The sequence below is a fragment of the Dermacentor silvarum genome, chromosome 2 (assembly GCF_013339745.2).
Source record: "Dermacentor silvarum isolate Dsil-2018 chromosome 2, BIME_Dsil_1.4, whole genome shotgun sequence".
In the NCBI taxonomy this organism is placed as follows: domain Eukaryota; kingdom Metazoa; phylum Arthropoda; class Arachnida; order Ixodida; family Ixodidae; genus Dermacentor; species Dermacentor silvarum.
The window spans coordinates 250,783,919-250,800,800 of record NC_051155.1 but is presented as its reverse complement, the minus strand read 5'-3'; the positions used below and the strand labels follow the sequence as shown (position 1 = coordinate 250,800,800).

Sequence of the window (16,882 nt, the reverse complement as noted above, 5' to 3'; positions counted from 1 at the left end):
TACAGGTCGGCTTCCTTATTTCTGGCTCTCTCCTAATATTTGCACTATGCCCAGAAGTAACGTTAGGCATCATCCGGCCCAAAAGTACGCGCACCGCACCTGCTTGTGCGTGGGGGCCAGGTTGTTGCATTCGCACGGGTCCTTGTCCAAGTCGAAGAGAAACACGTTGTCGGCTGACTGGAAACGCGACTCGTCGCCACAGGGTTCTTCCGGGCAACTCAGCGTGGTGTTGGCCCTCCAGTCAGGAGCAAAGCCCAGTTCCTGCTTGCTGTACAGGGCTCGCAGTGTCTGCAACGTTGTTAGAGGAAGGGGCTTAATTGCGCAAGGAAACGGACCACTGAGTTGATTGTATTTTTACAGCGAAGCTGTTTATGGCTAGGCTTCCGTGCATTTTTGTTCTGCATGGGCAAAAATGCGGTCGATCCTGGTGATAGTGCAGAAAGGGTCCAAGCCCTTTCTGGCACATACCCCTGTGGACTCCGGGTGGTGGGCTCCGGGACCTGTAACGCGCCCTTGACCTACCCTTGTCACACCTGAGACCCAAAGAGGCCCCAGGCACAAGGGAAAGAACAGAGGTTTTATTTCAATGTTATTGATAAAATAAAAGAGGGTCAGAAAAAAAAAACGAAAAGGGAATGAAAAAAGCAATTAGAATGCACACAATACTCAAAGCATATCGAACCTCGACCCAAAATAGAGTGATCTAGAATACTGGGAGAGTGGCCAAAGCGCCACGCGAATACATGGGGGAGCGTGAAACTTTTCCGGGCAACTGCCATGCCGCGGTGCTGCTGTGCCGGATGCGATGAAAAATAGGGCACTGTGGAATTACAATAGGTACGAAGTAGTGAGAGGGATTTGGAAAGGGGTGACGGTCCCTAGTTCGACTTTCGGCAATGCGGTCCTGTGCTTGAGATCAGAGGTTCGAGCAAGGTTGGAAATTAGGCAGCGAGGGGTAGGTCGGCTTGCTTTGGGAGCACACGGAAATACACCAAATCAGAGGGTACAGGGTGACATGGGATGGACGTCATTCGAGGGCAGGGAAGCCAGCAGCAAGATAGAACTTGAGGAGCGATTGAGAGAAACGGAGGAAAAGCGGTGGGCAAGGAGAGTTTTCAGTTAGTTGCACATGAGGAATGTTGACACAAAATGGAGGAAGCTGACCAGAAAATTGGCAATCAAATATTTGGACTGCAGGAGGGGTGCAAACCAAGAAACAGCGGTTAAGAAAAAGGTTAAAGAAACAGAGAGGGGTCTATGAAAAACAGGGATGCAGACAAAATCAGCACTGGAAACATACAGCACTTTCAAGCAAGAAATTACCAAAGAAAATATCTGACAATTCTAGGGGAAGCTATCTGTTGTTTGAAGCCAGGACGGGAGTATTGCGGTCTAAGATGTACCGAGTCAAGTACCAAAGTATAGACACGTTGTGCGGTTGCAACCCTTGGCGTCGATGAGCAGACCGAGAATTTTCGACCAAAATTTGTCGCAAGTGATTTCTGATCGCAACCATCGATCGTTTTTGCTTTCCTTTGATTTTAACCATCAGACTGACTGTTCTCCATAACTAATAACCGCAAAATGTTCATCAATTTACACTCGCGTTATTGATTCAGTGGTCGTGCTTTCTGAGCCTGTGCAGTCAGAAATTCACTAGTACAGCCCGACATATCGGTAGAGATTTGCTTTCAGGTTACTGTGGAATATGTGCCACCAAGAACTTTTAATACAGCGTGTCCTTTCGGGAAGAAATTAAGAATGCGCCAGACGTTGCCATGTGAGAGCGGGGGAAGTGATAAAGCAAAGGAGGAATTAACAAGGCTGGGTCCGACTGGCTGCACGGCACTAAGGAAGGGGAGTGGCAAAAACGAAGGGAACCAATTTTCAAGCATCTTGCCGTTCTTGCCGCGACGGAAAGCTCATCCAAAGTGTCTATATACCCTATATATATCCAAAGTGTCTATAGCTAGCGTTAGCGAAGTTGTCCTACGGAAAAAAAAAAAAAAATAAGGTTGACAAACCACGGTGCAAGGTGCAGATATAATCGATTGTAAGAATTCTGATGACCGAACGCAGTATAGGTCTTAAAATTGGATCTCGTACCGTCCTTTTAAATCGTTTTAAATCGTCCCAGTTGCCGGGACACGGCAACTGTAGCATACGAAGCAGGGAATGCATCGTCACTGTATACACTTTCGTATGCAAAAGAATAACCCGCCTAGCAAGTGATTTCATTTATGTTGTGATAGCGCTATGGAAAGGCTACGCATAGTTCGGACTCCTGAGGAGCAGCGTGAACCCGATGAGCGGCGACGGGAACAGCAACGCCATTATATACAACGGCATCATGCTCAGGCTAGGCAGGACGCAGCGGTTCCTGCCCAGAGTAAGCCACGCACAGTTAGGACGCCTGAAGAGCAGCGCGAATACGATGAGCGACGAAAGAAAGAGCGACGTCAATATGCACAATGACGTAGTGCTCAGGCTCGGCAGGATCAAGGTCTATCGGATCGGGTGATATCACATGCAGCTTCGCTGGCCAACCACCTTCAGAGCGTGGATTGGAGCCCAATTTTTTTTTCTTTGAACAGCTTGGATAAAGTTAGCTGGGACACCCTGTATAGTATATATACCCGCAGCAGTTCATTCGGAAAGCTTCTGGAAATCGCTCATTTGTGTGGCCTCTGAGATAGGCGGGCCACCACATAATATGCGTCTTTTGTAAAAGGTTTCGCGATGAAGGGCGCTTACCTCCGCGGCGAGGCTCCTTTCCATAAGCCCATTTAGTTTCTGCGATGTCCCTTGTCCACCTGGGATGGGGAAATGCTGATCGAACTTGCCGCCGCTATGTGAGCCAACGACAATCTTGAAACTGTCTCTCCGTACCGCTGCATAGTCCCACAAAGGGTCGATGTTGTAGACGATGTCGGAACGCGGTGAGGGCTCGTCTCGAGAAACCGCTGCCCAGATGTCTTTGCCGTCCAGTGGTCCTAGGTCGCTCACCGAGCCTCCTGCAGAGTGAGACGACGCTTTAAAATGAGCTGAATACACGACTTTCCATTAAAACAACGCTAGCGAGCGCACGTGACCACTGTAGCAGGTTAGCAAATGCCAAAGGCGTCGCACGGCGGACTTTGTCATTCATTAAACGGTTCAATGCCTGTGGCATGTACCGTGCCTGGTGGATCAGGATGAAATTGCCCATGGCTGCAACAGTGTTGCTCTAGACAAGAATTGAAGTGACGCTAAAGAGAAAAATGATTTGATCTGTATTAGTAGATTGCCCTTCCACAATATCAAGCAAACCACCGTTACCGTGAGAGGGGATTCAGTAAGCCAGAACGGTAGCGTGGGAGCGCGCACATCGAGGCATATCCTACACAAAAGACGCAAAAAAGGAAATACGGGTGGCGACGTCATCGTGAAATTGTGGTACCAGCTCGCCGTGTCGCCAGGGATTTTGACAGCTGTTTTTTTTTTTTTTTTGTCGGTAAAGATCGATTGCATTATATTCCAAAAGAGCCGCTGACTGAACTTAGCAAGTTTCAGGAACATTTACTGTGCTACCACGACCAAAATACGAAAAAAAAAACCCCTTGAAATCCGTGACGTCACTTTGACGGCACCGCCGCTAGTGTTTCTGCTCGGTATTCAAGAAGTGTAACTTTGGCCCTCATAGTTCATCGAGTAACTGCGCCATATGGCTGGGCTACGGGACCACGCAAATCTTTCACAAGGAAATGCGCCTCTCCCAGATTTATTTCAGCATGTTCAGATTTATTTCAGCCTCTCCCAGTCCTTGATTGCCCAACATTTAATAAATAAACACAATCAACACACAGACATCAAATGCAATATTATAAACAAACTCCAATTTGGTTTACTAACTGCGGCAAATAATTAAAAACAGTGGTTGAACTGTATGTTTTGTGCGACATTTTGTCAAGTTTTTGTTACCGATATCCTATATAGATTTCGCCAGACTGTCTTCATATACATTCATTAATTGACGCGATTCTATTTACCCACGGTACACGAGGTTGTCAATGAGATAAAACATAAGAGAGCTGGCATCGATAAATATATAAATCAATGACACTGCATGCCTGTCGTTTAGGTAGCGTTGGGAATGACAGCAAACTAGAGTACACATACTAAAACACACGTGTATGGTTATAAGTATAGAAAAGAGCAAAGTAGACCAGTCCGACAGATTTTCACTCGTTCGCTCTTCGGCGCCATAATCTACTTCAGCAGCGGCAATAAAATATTCCTAGCTACAGCCAGAACATGGATTATTATGACACCTCAGAAAATAAGAACTTAAATTTCAACCGCGTGGGACAGTGCTAGCCAGGGGGAACAAACAACCATAAACCGTAAACGTTCGCAAGAAAATTACGATATGCGCATATTCGTCGTAGACTCAGAATAAAACTGCAGAAATAATGCGTATATAGATATACCAATTTGAAAATAAGGTTTATGTAATCCCAAACATAATTTGCACATCTTAAACAGACTTTCCAAACATGGAAATATTAATGTATGCTACAACAATACCATGGACAGCTGGGCTAGTTAGTACGTATTCATACTGAAATAGCGCGAAGAAGACACGAACGAAACGAGTAAACCGGAAAGAACAGCGCTCATTCTGTCCAGTTTACTCAATTCGTCCCTGTCTACTTCGCGCTTTATCAGTATGAACTATACCGTGTAATCAATCTAGGATCAAAATGTATATTCCTAAGTGACGTTTGAAATCATGGAGGAAGGAAAAAAAAATGTCGCAGTTTCGCCCGAAAGGCGAAGCATCAATTGCAATAGCAAATTAGTATAGAGAGCTATTCGGAGTAGAGATGCTGGGATAGTAGTTTTATCGGCTGCATAAACTTGGACACATTCGCGTACTAACTGAATTAACAAGCGTGGTGTCAGCGCACACAAACAAACGTGAATAGATCACACACGATGAGCGCAGACAACCACTGTCAAAACGCTCGCAGTAAGTGCAGCCGCCGCAGCGAGCGAAGGTTCGTGTGGTCTATCGCTTCAACGGAACCTGAGCGGCAAATGCACAGCGCATACAAAGGTCAGAGCCGTGTGGAGATCGCTGTCAAGATACGGTGCGGGCGACCGCCACAGCCGGGCAAAGTACAAGGGGCACCTGTTGGCAGAGTAAAAGCTGCCCCACGCCCACTCCCTCCCGCGCTGCATTTCCGCTTTCCTCCTTTCGCGTGCGAGACTGAGTTGCGAGTTCCCCTTGCGTCCGGTTGCAAGATACGCATTTGGTGCCGCAGCCCCCCCCCCCCCTACCTCCTTCCCACACACCCACGGCCTTTCATGCGACGGGAAATCACGTTAGCTCTCCGCCGTGAGTTCGCTCTCCGTGATAGCGCGCGTCCCACGCGCGTTTTCACTCGCACATACGGCGCGCGGCGACTATTTTAACGCCCTTCGACTTTATACGGAACCTCACGGCGACGGCGACGGCAGAAATCCGCTGGAAGTGTCCATATAATTGCTATCGCAATAAAAATTGTGGAGAGGCCCTACCCCCTCCGCGCGCTAGGAGAAAAGTGTGGAGCAAGTGGTGACGTAGTCATCGTGACGTAGTCATGGTATTTTTCTTTATTTTTTCACGATTTTTGCACTGTAGTGGCCATGTCATCGTGGCACAATGGCGGCTTTGTTATGGTGCGTGCGATCACACGTGTTTCGCGGTAGGTTTCGTATCGTGGCAAAGACGTCGTGTGGGCAGGTTTGCGTTAGTCTCTTTGTTTTGTTCCTCTGTTTTATCTGGACCGTGCTCTCCCGGATGTTGCTGTGGCCAGGTGGGACTGAAGGAACTCAAACGCGTAAGATGAATGAGCATGCTACGCTGTACGCAATGTACCGCGCCAGGCAATGGCCATGGACAAAGGAATATCTGCGGGAAATTTTGCCCTCTTCGGCGGAATCATACTAACGTACCATTATAGACCGAAACCACTGTGTTTCAGAATCTGTAGAATGAACGCCTTGCAGGTCAGTGACAGTCGTGCAGTATTCCTGCTTTTCACAGCGGGTGATAAATAAGTAACGATGATAACGTAGAACGTTTTGCAAGAATGCATAATCCTGGCTTTAGAACTTTGTGTTCAGTAACAACTTGCTTTCGTATACATATAAAAACACATGTTGCTCAACTGTTGCTTGTTTCTCGCAGTACTCGCGACAGTACGAGCTCGTTTGAGGAGAGCGCTTTCGAGGGTCATACACACCTGCACGGATGTGCCGGTGGAGTTTTACGCAGAATATGTGCTTCATTTTGCTGCCCTCAACATTGGCATTCCCAACACCTGTAGTGTATCATGACCTAGATGTACATGTTGACGTTTACAGTAGCGCTCAAAGTGCTGCATTCATGCAACGGCGCACCATTCACGGAAGCACGTGCGCCCGAGCAACCCGGTTGCGCGCACAGCGCGGTGTGGTTTCGTGAGAAATGTAAACAAGAGAGGAGAATCTGCCACAACAAGATGGCGGAGTAACGCCAACTTCCGGCGTCACTTGGCTTCACAAAGAGTGACGTCAGGGCCCCTCCTCAGTTTTTTCCTTCCTCCATGTATGAAATGGTACAAAGTCGCACGAACACATTCAAGCGCTCTTGCATCTCATTGTCACACTGTGCCAAACGTGGACTTTCTTTCCGCGGTTTTTACAACAAACGTTTCAATTACGGAATCTAAGCTCAAAGTGGCGGTTAAATCGCCGTGCACGTGAAAAAGGAGTAGATGGGTCAACCTTTCCTGCGACATCGCGCTTCGAAAGCACGTCTTCAGTATACGTCGCAGGACACTGAAGGATCGTTCGGATGTTGCCGACGACGCTGGGACCATAAGAATTACAAAGCACAAGTTTGAACCCTTCCTCAAAAATTTGATTAACGTTTGGTGCTTGATCCTTCAGCAATCCGTGAACATTGCTGCTTTTGTCTGACGGCAGCATCAGCAATTGTGCGACAAGCCTGGAGATTTCGAAGTCTGAGGAGTGGAGCTCCAGTTCCTCCTCCAAGACTGCGGCACAGATAACAGATATTTTCTTTAGAAGGGTTTGTAATTTTGCCCTTTGGAGGGCCATGCTCCCTCATTTGTAGATGAGGGGGAGCGACGCTCCCCCCGTTCCGACGCGCCTGCGTGCGTCCAATAAAAGCACAAGACCTTCTAGCTGCGCGGTTGTTGCAAGCAACCCTGCTTGCAACAACGGTCACGCAGCCATGGTGTCAGCGACCGCTCACGACGACAAGATCTCTCGAACTGCAGGCAATGTACCGGGCCTTGAAAGCGCTGCTATCCCTCGCAGAGTACCAGCCACAAGATGTACGGCAGCAGTATACACGGACTCGGGCGGAGGTCGTGAAAGCCTCGATTGGCCCGCCGGTCCAACACTGATGGCCGCATCACATCAAGCTTCGGGCTAAAACCCCGCAGGACTGGCACAATATCTAGGTGCGGTTGTTCTGGAAGCGCGCGGACAGCGCTGGAAACGGTGCCGCCCACGGTGCACGGTGCAGCGATCGAGTGCGCTTCTGAGACTCCGCTCGTTCAAATATACCGCCAAACAACTGCCCCTGTCTCGTGGTATCTTGCTAAAATTGATTTTCCACGCGAAGTGGAAACACACACACACACACACACACACACACACACACACACACACACACACACACACACACACACACACACACACACACACACACACACACACACACACACACACACACACACACACACACACACACACACACACACGCACACGCACGCACGCACGCACGCACGCACGCACGCACGCACGCACAGACAGACAGACAGACGGACGGACGGACGGACGGACGGACAGAGAGAGAGAGAGAGAGCACATATATCCAGTGGCACTGGGTATATGCGCCTCCGTGCGCCTTTAGCACGTTCTGTCAGCAACTCCAGCAGAGAGAAACTGCGCTCTGACTCTCGCAATATTACAAGTGCGACGTAAAATCTAGAGCAAGGGTTGCACGGTATTTGATGCCAAGAAGCTCCTTAAGAGGCGCAATGACGTCATGGTTAACTATGCAGTTCTACGCACTTTCTTTCGAGGCAGAAGTCATATAAGAATTCAGGCAGAAGTCATATACGATGACTATTCAAGCCGCAGTTTCTTTTTATTGGCTGCTTTTTTTTTTCTTTTTTTAAACTATTGTATCATCAGGATCGGCCCACGAGAACGGCCATGATATACGATAAAAACTGGATTGACTCAGACAGGGATGCTTCGCATTGAAAATCTGCAAGTACGTGTTACCCACCGGCAAGTGTGTAGAACGTGGGCAGCCAGTCAGTGATGTGCATAAGTTGCTGAGAGACCCTGCGACTCTTGTCTAGCAGCGGCGACCACAGGAAAGCGGCCGCTCTGGAACCACCCTCCCACGGTGAGGACTTTGCCCCGCGTAGCGGCCAGTTGATGCCACGGGAGGCCATGTAGCCCCAGGGCACGCCGCCGTTGTCCGAACTGAAGACGATCACGCTGTCCTGCAGCATGCCGGCTTCGCCCAGCGCTCGCATCACCCTTCCGACGGCCTCGTCGAGCGAGTCAACCATTCCTGGATGAGCGGGAATCCATTGGCCCGAAAGCCACACTGACAGGATGTCGAATATACGTTAGGGGATCAGGATTCAGTATAACAACGGTAATTTCTATCGTTCCGCCTTCAAGTCCACTTCTAGATGGCATGTTACAAGCTGGCCAAGTAGGTCGCTAAGGTCTGGTTTCATCTCTAATGCTCGGAACCCTGGCGCGTGCACCTACTGATCTAAGCGTCCACATAAAGTATTATGATTTAGGATGTCAATTTTTTGTAGATATCATGAAAGCGCAAAATTTAAGGTCGAGAAACAGTTTTTTTTAGAACGGTGCGGTTTCGTAGGAAAGACAGACACCAAAAATTTCACATGCCGCCTGTTGTTCCGCCTTACAAGATAAAACGTATTAGTAATTCACAGTACGCGAAGTTCACGCAACGTGGATGTTGAAAAACTACTGTTTAGAAAATGGTGGATTGACATGAAATGCGTTTAAATATTAAAATAGCTATCACAATTGTCGTGCCATGGCCAGCGCTTACCGGCGTAGATAGTCCGGTTCTTTTCACCGATGTAAGGAAACTTGTCCACATTCTTTTTCTGCGACTGAAGTGGATCATCATAGTTTCCGGAATGGGCCGCCTGGTGGCTCAGATACAGGAACTGAGGCTGCAAGGGGGAGAGCAAAAACTAAGAGAGCGCGGATGTCGATGAACAATGAAGCTGCTACGTTCAACAAATTTCAGCCATAATATATACATTGTATACTTCGCAACATCCGACGCATCAGCATTGGTAAATAAATATAATATAAATCACGATTATCTTCCTTGAGACAATGTATCATAGGCCTCAACTGAACACCGCATTCATCTGTGCCGTCTTGGACTGACCATTAATCCGTATTGTAACTGTGGCGCGTCGGAAACCGTGGAACACATTTTGTTCGAATGTCCAGCTTACAGAGGCGAAATGACTTGTTGTTTCAGTGCAACTGGCTCTGCTAGAACGTTACGAAAATAAAACAGCGTACAAGCAACAACGGGGACCAAAGAAAGACGACACCACGTGGTGTCGTCAACTCTTTGTTAAACTTTATCACGTGACGCCGAATGGCCGTAGATCTAGCTTTGATAATTGAGACTCCGTGAGGCAATGGTTACCTTGGACTTGTCCAAGTTCTCGATGAGGCGCACTGCTTTCTCGGCGAACAGATCGGTACCGTAGAGTCCCATGGCGTCCTCTGCGGGATCCGTGCCGTTCCAGAGGTCGAGGCCCAAGATTTCTCTTCCATCCTGAAAACGTCGTTTTAACCGTTTTTTTTTCAAGCTTCCGGTACTTGAACAGAAACAGGTGCAAACACAAGGCGTAATCCGACGAGGGACGTTTTCGAAACGGATTGCGCCGTGATGCTTCGGCCGTTGTAAGCGAACCATGAGAAGTGTGTTAGCGTATTTGCTAGTTTATTTGTTTCTTAGAGAAAGAGGATATAGGAGGAGGAGGAGGAGAGAAGGAGAAGGCAGGGACGTTAACCAGCAATGCGTCTGGTTGGCTACCCTACTGTGGGGGACGGGAAAGAGGGAATAGAAAGATGAGATAGAGAGAGGAGGGGGGGAGGAAGGACACGGTGAGCTCGCGCACGCACGCGGAGAGCCTGAGCAATTCAACGGCGTTCACATAGGCCAGTCGTCCTCAAGAAAGACAACAGCGCCTTCACAGCTTTGTGGGCCGACGAGCGATGGGGACGGTCTTCAAGGAGCACCTGCACGGACAACGGTCGATCGTCAAGTCGTCGCAATGCGTTCGATAATGTTTGTCTTTCCGACTGAAACCTATCGCAGTGACACAATAAATGTTCTATGTTCTCTTCGCTGCCGCAGACGTCGCACGTAGCACTTTCGGTCATTCCAATCAAAGCACAGTACGCCTTCGTGAAAGCCACTCCCAACCACAGCCGGTATAAAAGCGATGCCTCACGTCGGTGAATCCCGGGTGGAGGTCGGAGTTGGAGCGAAGGGTTCAGTTCGTGTAGCCTGGTGCGCATTATATTTGGGGTGTTCCACTCTCTTAAAGAGAGCTTGCGTGCCAGGTGACGAAGCTGCCTTCCAGCGTCTGTCCTAGAAAGAGGAATGGGAACGCTGTGTTGTTCTTGATGTGACTCTCGGGCAGCTTTGTCTGCGAGATCTTTTCCACTGATCCCGCAATGGCCAGGCAGCCATTGGAAAATAATTTCGTGGCCTTTCTGTTTGACGTCGTGGTGAAGTTTGACAATTTGGTACGTTAGTTGTTCGTGAGCTCCACGTCGGAGAACTGCCTGCATACTTTGTAAAGCCGGTTTCGAGTCGGAAAACATGGTCCATGTACCAGGACTCTCTGCGTCTATTAATTGAAGTGCACTGCGCAGAGCCGTGAGCTCTGCAGCCGTGGACGTCGTGACATGTGAGGTCTTGAATCGCATTGTTGCTCCTCTCGTCGGTATAAACACAGCACCGCCAGAACTGGTCGATGTAGTCGATCCGTCCGTATAGACGTGCACGTGACTGCTGTATCTCTCGTACAACAGGAGTAAGCTCAATTGTTTTAGTGCAGACGGTGATAAGTATGACTTTTTCTGAAGTCCTGGAATTCTAAGTTGGACTTCAGGATGGCACAAACACCATGGAGGAGACACCAGCCTGGCCGGAGGTGCGTACCCCGATGTAATCGAGGCACGATATGCACTGACAGTTGTGCTATATGACGTGCGAGGTCTTTCCATGGTGAGTGCGGCGAGGTGGTGGCAAGGAGTCCGGGCAATGTGCCTGACATGTGCACGCATTGTCTCGATGGCGATGTGCGTTGTGATTGAATAATCTTGAGCAATGGCGATAGTTTCAGCCGTTGACGCACTGCGTGGTACTCCAAGGCATATCCTAAGAGCTTGCGCCTGAATGCCCTGAATTGTACGCAAATTAGTTTTGCAGGTGTTGGATATAACAGGTAGGCTGTACCGGAGGAACCTAACAAACAACACCCTGTATAGCTGTAACATGGATTGTGTGGATACCCCCCAGTTTTTTCCTGCAAGGAACTTGAACAGATGACAAATAGCCATCAGGCGCTTTTTCACGTGGTTGACGTGAGGAGTCCAGGACAGATATCTGTCAATCACAACTCCCAAGAACCTGTGACTCCTGCTGAACGATACCACTTGTCAGTTGATTGATATGCCGTATGCAGACATTGGCTTCCGCGTAAACGCCACCACTGCGCACTTTTCCCACGTCGCCTCCAGCCCTTGTTTACGAAGGTAGCATGATGACGATGAGGCCGCCTTCTGAAGCCGAGCGCGAAGCTGAAGCCGTGTCACCCCCGACGTCGAGATACATATGTCGTCGGCGTAGATAGAGAGTCGAACGGTGCTTGGCAGGTTCTCGATTAATGCAATAAGGGTCAGATTAAAGAGCGTCGGGCTTAATATTCCGCCTTGAGGGACTTCGCGGCTACTGTAATACTGGGGTGTCGGGCCATCCCCGTTGAGCACGTAGAATGATCGCATCTGTAGGTAGCTGCGAACCCAGAGGTATGTCTTGCCACCAAGTCCTATTACTTATAGCGCTATCAGGATATAGGAAACGCAAGGAGGTTAACCAGACTAAATTCTGGTTGGTTGCACTGCGCAACAAATGCAGGCTATAACAGCTGGCTTAGGTAGTGAAGAGAGAGGCAACGTGGTAACACTCACGAGGATACGCAAGTTCTAGTCACAGATTGTCACTCAGTCTAATGTATACCCTTTAAATCCGGAGTAGTGCTTTTCAGTGTGGATGCCAGTTGGGACTAAGAGCGTAGAATTCTTGCTGTGATAGAGCACGGTTTGTCCAAGGTGTAATTTGCATCAAAGTTCCGTAGACAAGAAGCGCGCAATAAGACTATCATGCCTTGCCACTCACCGAATTTTATTTTTCTGATAGTTACAACTCTGGTATAAAACTACTGCAGAAAGTTAAAGCTACTTCTACCCTGGTATGTATATCCTGCTTGCCACGTAACAGGTGGGTGAGGACTCCGTCAAGACTTTGTTGCTTTTTGTCTGCGTCCACCTCAATGTCTCCGGCATTAAATAAACTTGAAACTTGACAAGGGGGCGAGTCGATGTACTTGTATCGTAACATGAACAGCGTGAAAAAATTGATGCACAAAGCGGCGAAGACGACAAGGCATGTAACGGCCTCAAAATCAATCGCGTGATGATTCGATGATCAGAAACGTTCCAGTTAGTTCCAGTTAGTTTCTTAACGAAACGTCGCTTTAGGCATTGAAGCACAAAATTAACTGGGACGCCAATGCATTTCTCCGCAAAGTTCGGTAATTATTATCTCGAAACTGGTGTCATCCCGAGAATTCGTTCCAAGTGGATCCGCCTTGCGAACTCCATGGCTACAATTTGTAAATTGCAATATGGGCCATCAGGTAATTAGTTAAAAACTTAATTAGTGAATTTCTGTTAATTATTTGATTATGCATTCCAATTTCTTGTGCAAGTAATGTCCGCCTCTTCGAGTAGACCAGCTCATGAACTAGAATTGGGCTATCTGCCAAAGGCAACTTTAAATAATTTTTGAAAGTGTTCGCTGAAACATCCTGTATATATATATATATATATATATATATATATATATATATATATATATATATATATATATATATATATAATGTAACTGGACAGAACCATGTCCGTCGCTTGTAGTAAGTCAGGCTAGTTTTTTTATCAACTTCTCTATTATTGTATTATGAAAGACCGCTGAACACGAAAAAGTACCGCGCGACACTTTTTCGTGTTTCGCGTGCTTTCTTTCAGGTTTGGAAAAAAAAACTTTTATGTAGAACGTATTGAGCAACAGAAAGCTGGATCGGGAATTTTTCAGGATGGTCTACAATTTTCTAATTGATACTTTCGGTCTGAATATAATCTTTGAGAAGTTTATCAACTGATAATGACTAATTATGTAATTAGGCGAAATAAAAAAAATCGTCTGACTTGCTTCAAGCGACGGCAAACAACTTTACCTTGGTTCTATCCAGCTACGTGGCACTTCCATATTTTTAAATTTTAGCCTAAGTTACGTTGGACACAAGCATGGTAAACTATTTTGAAAGAAGGATGGAAAAACGTGAAGTCGATAGGGACAGTTAGACTGGCACAAGCAGAAAGAGAGAAAAAAGTCACAGGCCTGCGCGGCACACGCAGCACAGTCACAGCGTAAGCTGGTAGAGCGGCTCAAGAGTAGCTCCAATTTGGGCACCACGCACAACAGGGTCTTCGCGGCAGTCTGTTCGCCTCGTTTTGACGAGAACGATCTGAACAGAGCGCCCGGCGTCGACGGCGAGCTGCGGCTTGCAATGCTCTCTGCAGAGCAGTCTGCTGAGCCCGACCAAGCCTTAGAACTGCAACTTACATGTCGGGCGAGCCGCCTTTGCAGGTACCTTAACTAGATGGCGCCACCATACTGGCGGAGGCTCGGTAGCTCGGAAACGCGTTGATTGCGCGCCTCGTGGCGGCGGAAGTGGTGGACAAATATGCCAAGGAATGCGGCCTAAGATGCTCGCCACAGAAGTCGGAACTGGTGGTAGTACGACAACGGGCGCTGAAAAGACTCAAGGAAGATATTAAAGTGGTGCTAGATGGAGAAGACATTTTGCCGGGCCCCAGTGTCAAGATCCTGGGACTGGTGATACAAGCAAACAACAAGGCGGAAGCGTCTGTGAGAAAGCTAAAGCACACGACAGAGCAAGTACTGCACATGCTCCGCAGAGTGGCGAGGAGACGCAGAGGAATGAAAGAGAACGACACCCTGAGGCTCGTACAGGCCTTCGTGATTTCCCGAATTACGTACGTGGCACCGTATCTCCTGCTGAGCACGGTCGAAAGGAACCAGATTGACGTGATAATCCGAAAAGCAATCAAGCAAGCCATCGGAGTCCCGATAAGTGCCTCCACGGACAAACTCATGAGGTTGGGCCTGCATAACACGGTAGACGAACTGATCGAGGGCCACCTCTCCAGCCAGAAGCATCGCCTAAGTCAAACGAAGGCCGGCAGAAGAGTCCTGAAGAAGATCGGCTGGGAGGAGACGAGACAGACGGAGCGAGGACAACTACCAGACGTCTGGCTAGAAGCAATCAAGGTAAAACCACTCCCCAAAAACATGAGCCCAGCACACCACAGCGGCAGACGGGAGGCCAGAGCAAAAGCTTACAACAGGCTGCTGGCTGGGCAGAAGGGGGTAATCTTCACAGACGCCTCCCAAGACAGAGGAAAAAGCTGGGCGACCGTAACGGTGACAACCACAGAAAAGCTGCTAACTTGCGCGACGGTAAAAACAAACGATGTCGACGAAGCAGAAGAGCTGGCAATTGCCCTGGCCCTCACTACACAAGGCAGGACCAGAGTGGTCACAGACTCGCAACAAGCGTATAGGAGCTTCCAGTCGGGCTGGGTGTCCCGGTTGGTGCTTCGGGCGCTCAAAGGCAAGGAACCCCCGAAAGGGGAGGAGATAGAATTAATCTGGGTTCCGGCCCACTCCGCAGTGGAGGGCAATGAGTTTGCCCACCAGCAGGCCCGAGCGCTATCACACCGAGCCGCAGCCGCGGAGAGGGAAGAGGAGGACGCAAAGAGCCAACCACTGGTCACGTACAAAGACATAGTGGAATATTACAGAAACGGGAGACAGAGCTTCCCCGAGCCACACCTCACGTTAACGAGGGAGCAGCAGACTATATATAGGCAGATCCAGACAGAGTCGTTTCCCCACCCCCGATTACTAAACCGCATGTACCCGAGCCAGTACGGGCAAGAATGCCCCGTGTGTCACGAGCCAGGTACACTGCAACACATGATTGCAGAATGTAAATTTGGCCAACAACACCCACCACTCCTCACCAATCCTAACCCCAACATGATCCCCCTACCCATCCAACCCCTTAGAGAGCGATGGAAGATCTTGCTGTCCAGCCCCGCCCTGGAAGACCAGCTTTGGCTCGTAACCAGGGGCCAGGCGGCGAGAGCAGCATATGGATTCCCGTGAAGTGGGAACCACTTCCATCCGGCGCATGCGCTGAAAAGCTCGTGAAATAAAGTTTTTCATTCATTCATTCTGAATCGCATATCGTCGTCTGCGTCTGCGGACGCTGCGTTTGCAAGCATCTTACCAAGATGTCGCCACCATACTGGCGGAGGCTAGAGTCGTCTCCACTTGCATGCTTGCCTTATATATGGGTATTTTCCGCGGCCGGATAGCAAGCGCTAGCGTGGCTCAGTGGTAGAATATCCGGCTCCCTTGCAGCGGGCGCGGGTTCGATCCCGGCGGGAATTGGGTACTTTTTTCGCGTTTCCGGCGATAGCGGTTACGCGGCGGACGCCGGCGGCGGCATCATCGCCACCCGAAACAGCTATTGGAATGAGACCATAACAGCTTACGCTGTAAAAATATGACAGGTAACTACAGAGACGGAAAATAACAACAGGATTAAGCAAGCCGACGGTGAAATGAGATAATAAGAGTTTCGACTGCAGTATGAAAATATTTCTGTGACTGCGACCGATAATAGCGAATGCATCCAGCATAATTACTGATCGTGCACAGCGCCTTATATATTGTTCGCTATCGCTAGCATATTTCACGCTACTAGGAGCACTTCAATCGAGGCTTATAAATACCTGGGAGTGATGAAGCATGTGGGTGTAGTAGTCTTCATGGCCGTAGTAAAATCCGTAGAAAGAGTCGAAGCCCCTCCGGGTAGGCGTGTACTCGTAGCGGTAACTGCCCAGGTGCCACTATGGTGTGGGTTCAATAATATGTCGGAATGCGGTTAACGTTAAGTTCCATCAACAAACGAAGAAAAAGTAGGAAATAAAAACTAACTAAACGCAACCAAGCTTTGGATTTCAGTAATTTGGGTTGCCATACTGCATGGTGTAAAGGTAAAAATAAATAACTAATACAGGTGGATTTTACGGTTGGGCTCAACCGGTACTTATTCTCGCATTAACATAAAATGACTTTGGAGTCTTCGAAACGCTTGTTTGCAAAGGAAGTACTCGGCACAGATGCAGCAGAGGCTCGTTCTTAATTCTTATATTATTATTATTTGTTTTTTTTTCCAGAATGCTCAATTATAAAATAACGAGGTGCCCTGCGTCGTTAAGAAACAAACCGAACACCACATGTAATCAGCATTAGAAACACTTTATTTAATAAGCGATTCCCGACGTCTTTGTTAGTTGTCTTTCTCCT

At 48.4% G+C, this 16,882-nt stretch overlaps 1 protein-coding gene across 4 annotated transcripts in view; it reads right to left on the bottom strand.

Annotated features, from left to right (window-relative positions):
• Positions 1–16,882, bottom strand: part of LOC119443130 (arylsulfatase B) — a 101,361-nt gene that overhangs the window by 15,373 nt on the left and 69,106 nt on the right. For 3 of the 4 annotated variants that reach the window (XM_037708281.2, XM_049662594.1, XM_049662595.1), the window contains exons 6-11: positions 16,306–16,422; positions 9,770–9,901; positions 9,149–9,275; positions 8,333–8,626; positions 2,755–3,014; positions 100–288 (exon numbers count right to left, since the gene is read on the bottom strand). In XM_037708281.2, coding sequence (XP_037564209.1) covers positions 100–288; positions 2,755–3,014; positions 8,333–8,626; positions 9,149–9,275; positions 9,770–9,901; positions 16,306–16,422 — 1,119 coding nt within the window. The remainder of the gene's footprint in view (positions 1–99; positions 289–2,754; positions 3,015–8,332; positions 8,627–9,148; positions 9,276–9,769; positions 9,902–16,305; positions 16,423–16,882) is intronic. The other variant, XM_049662596.1, reaches the window with a different exon arrangement.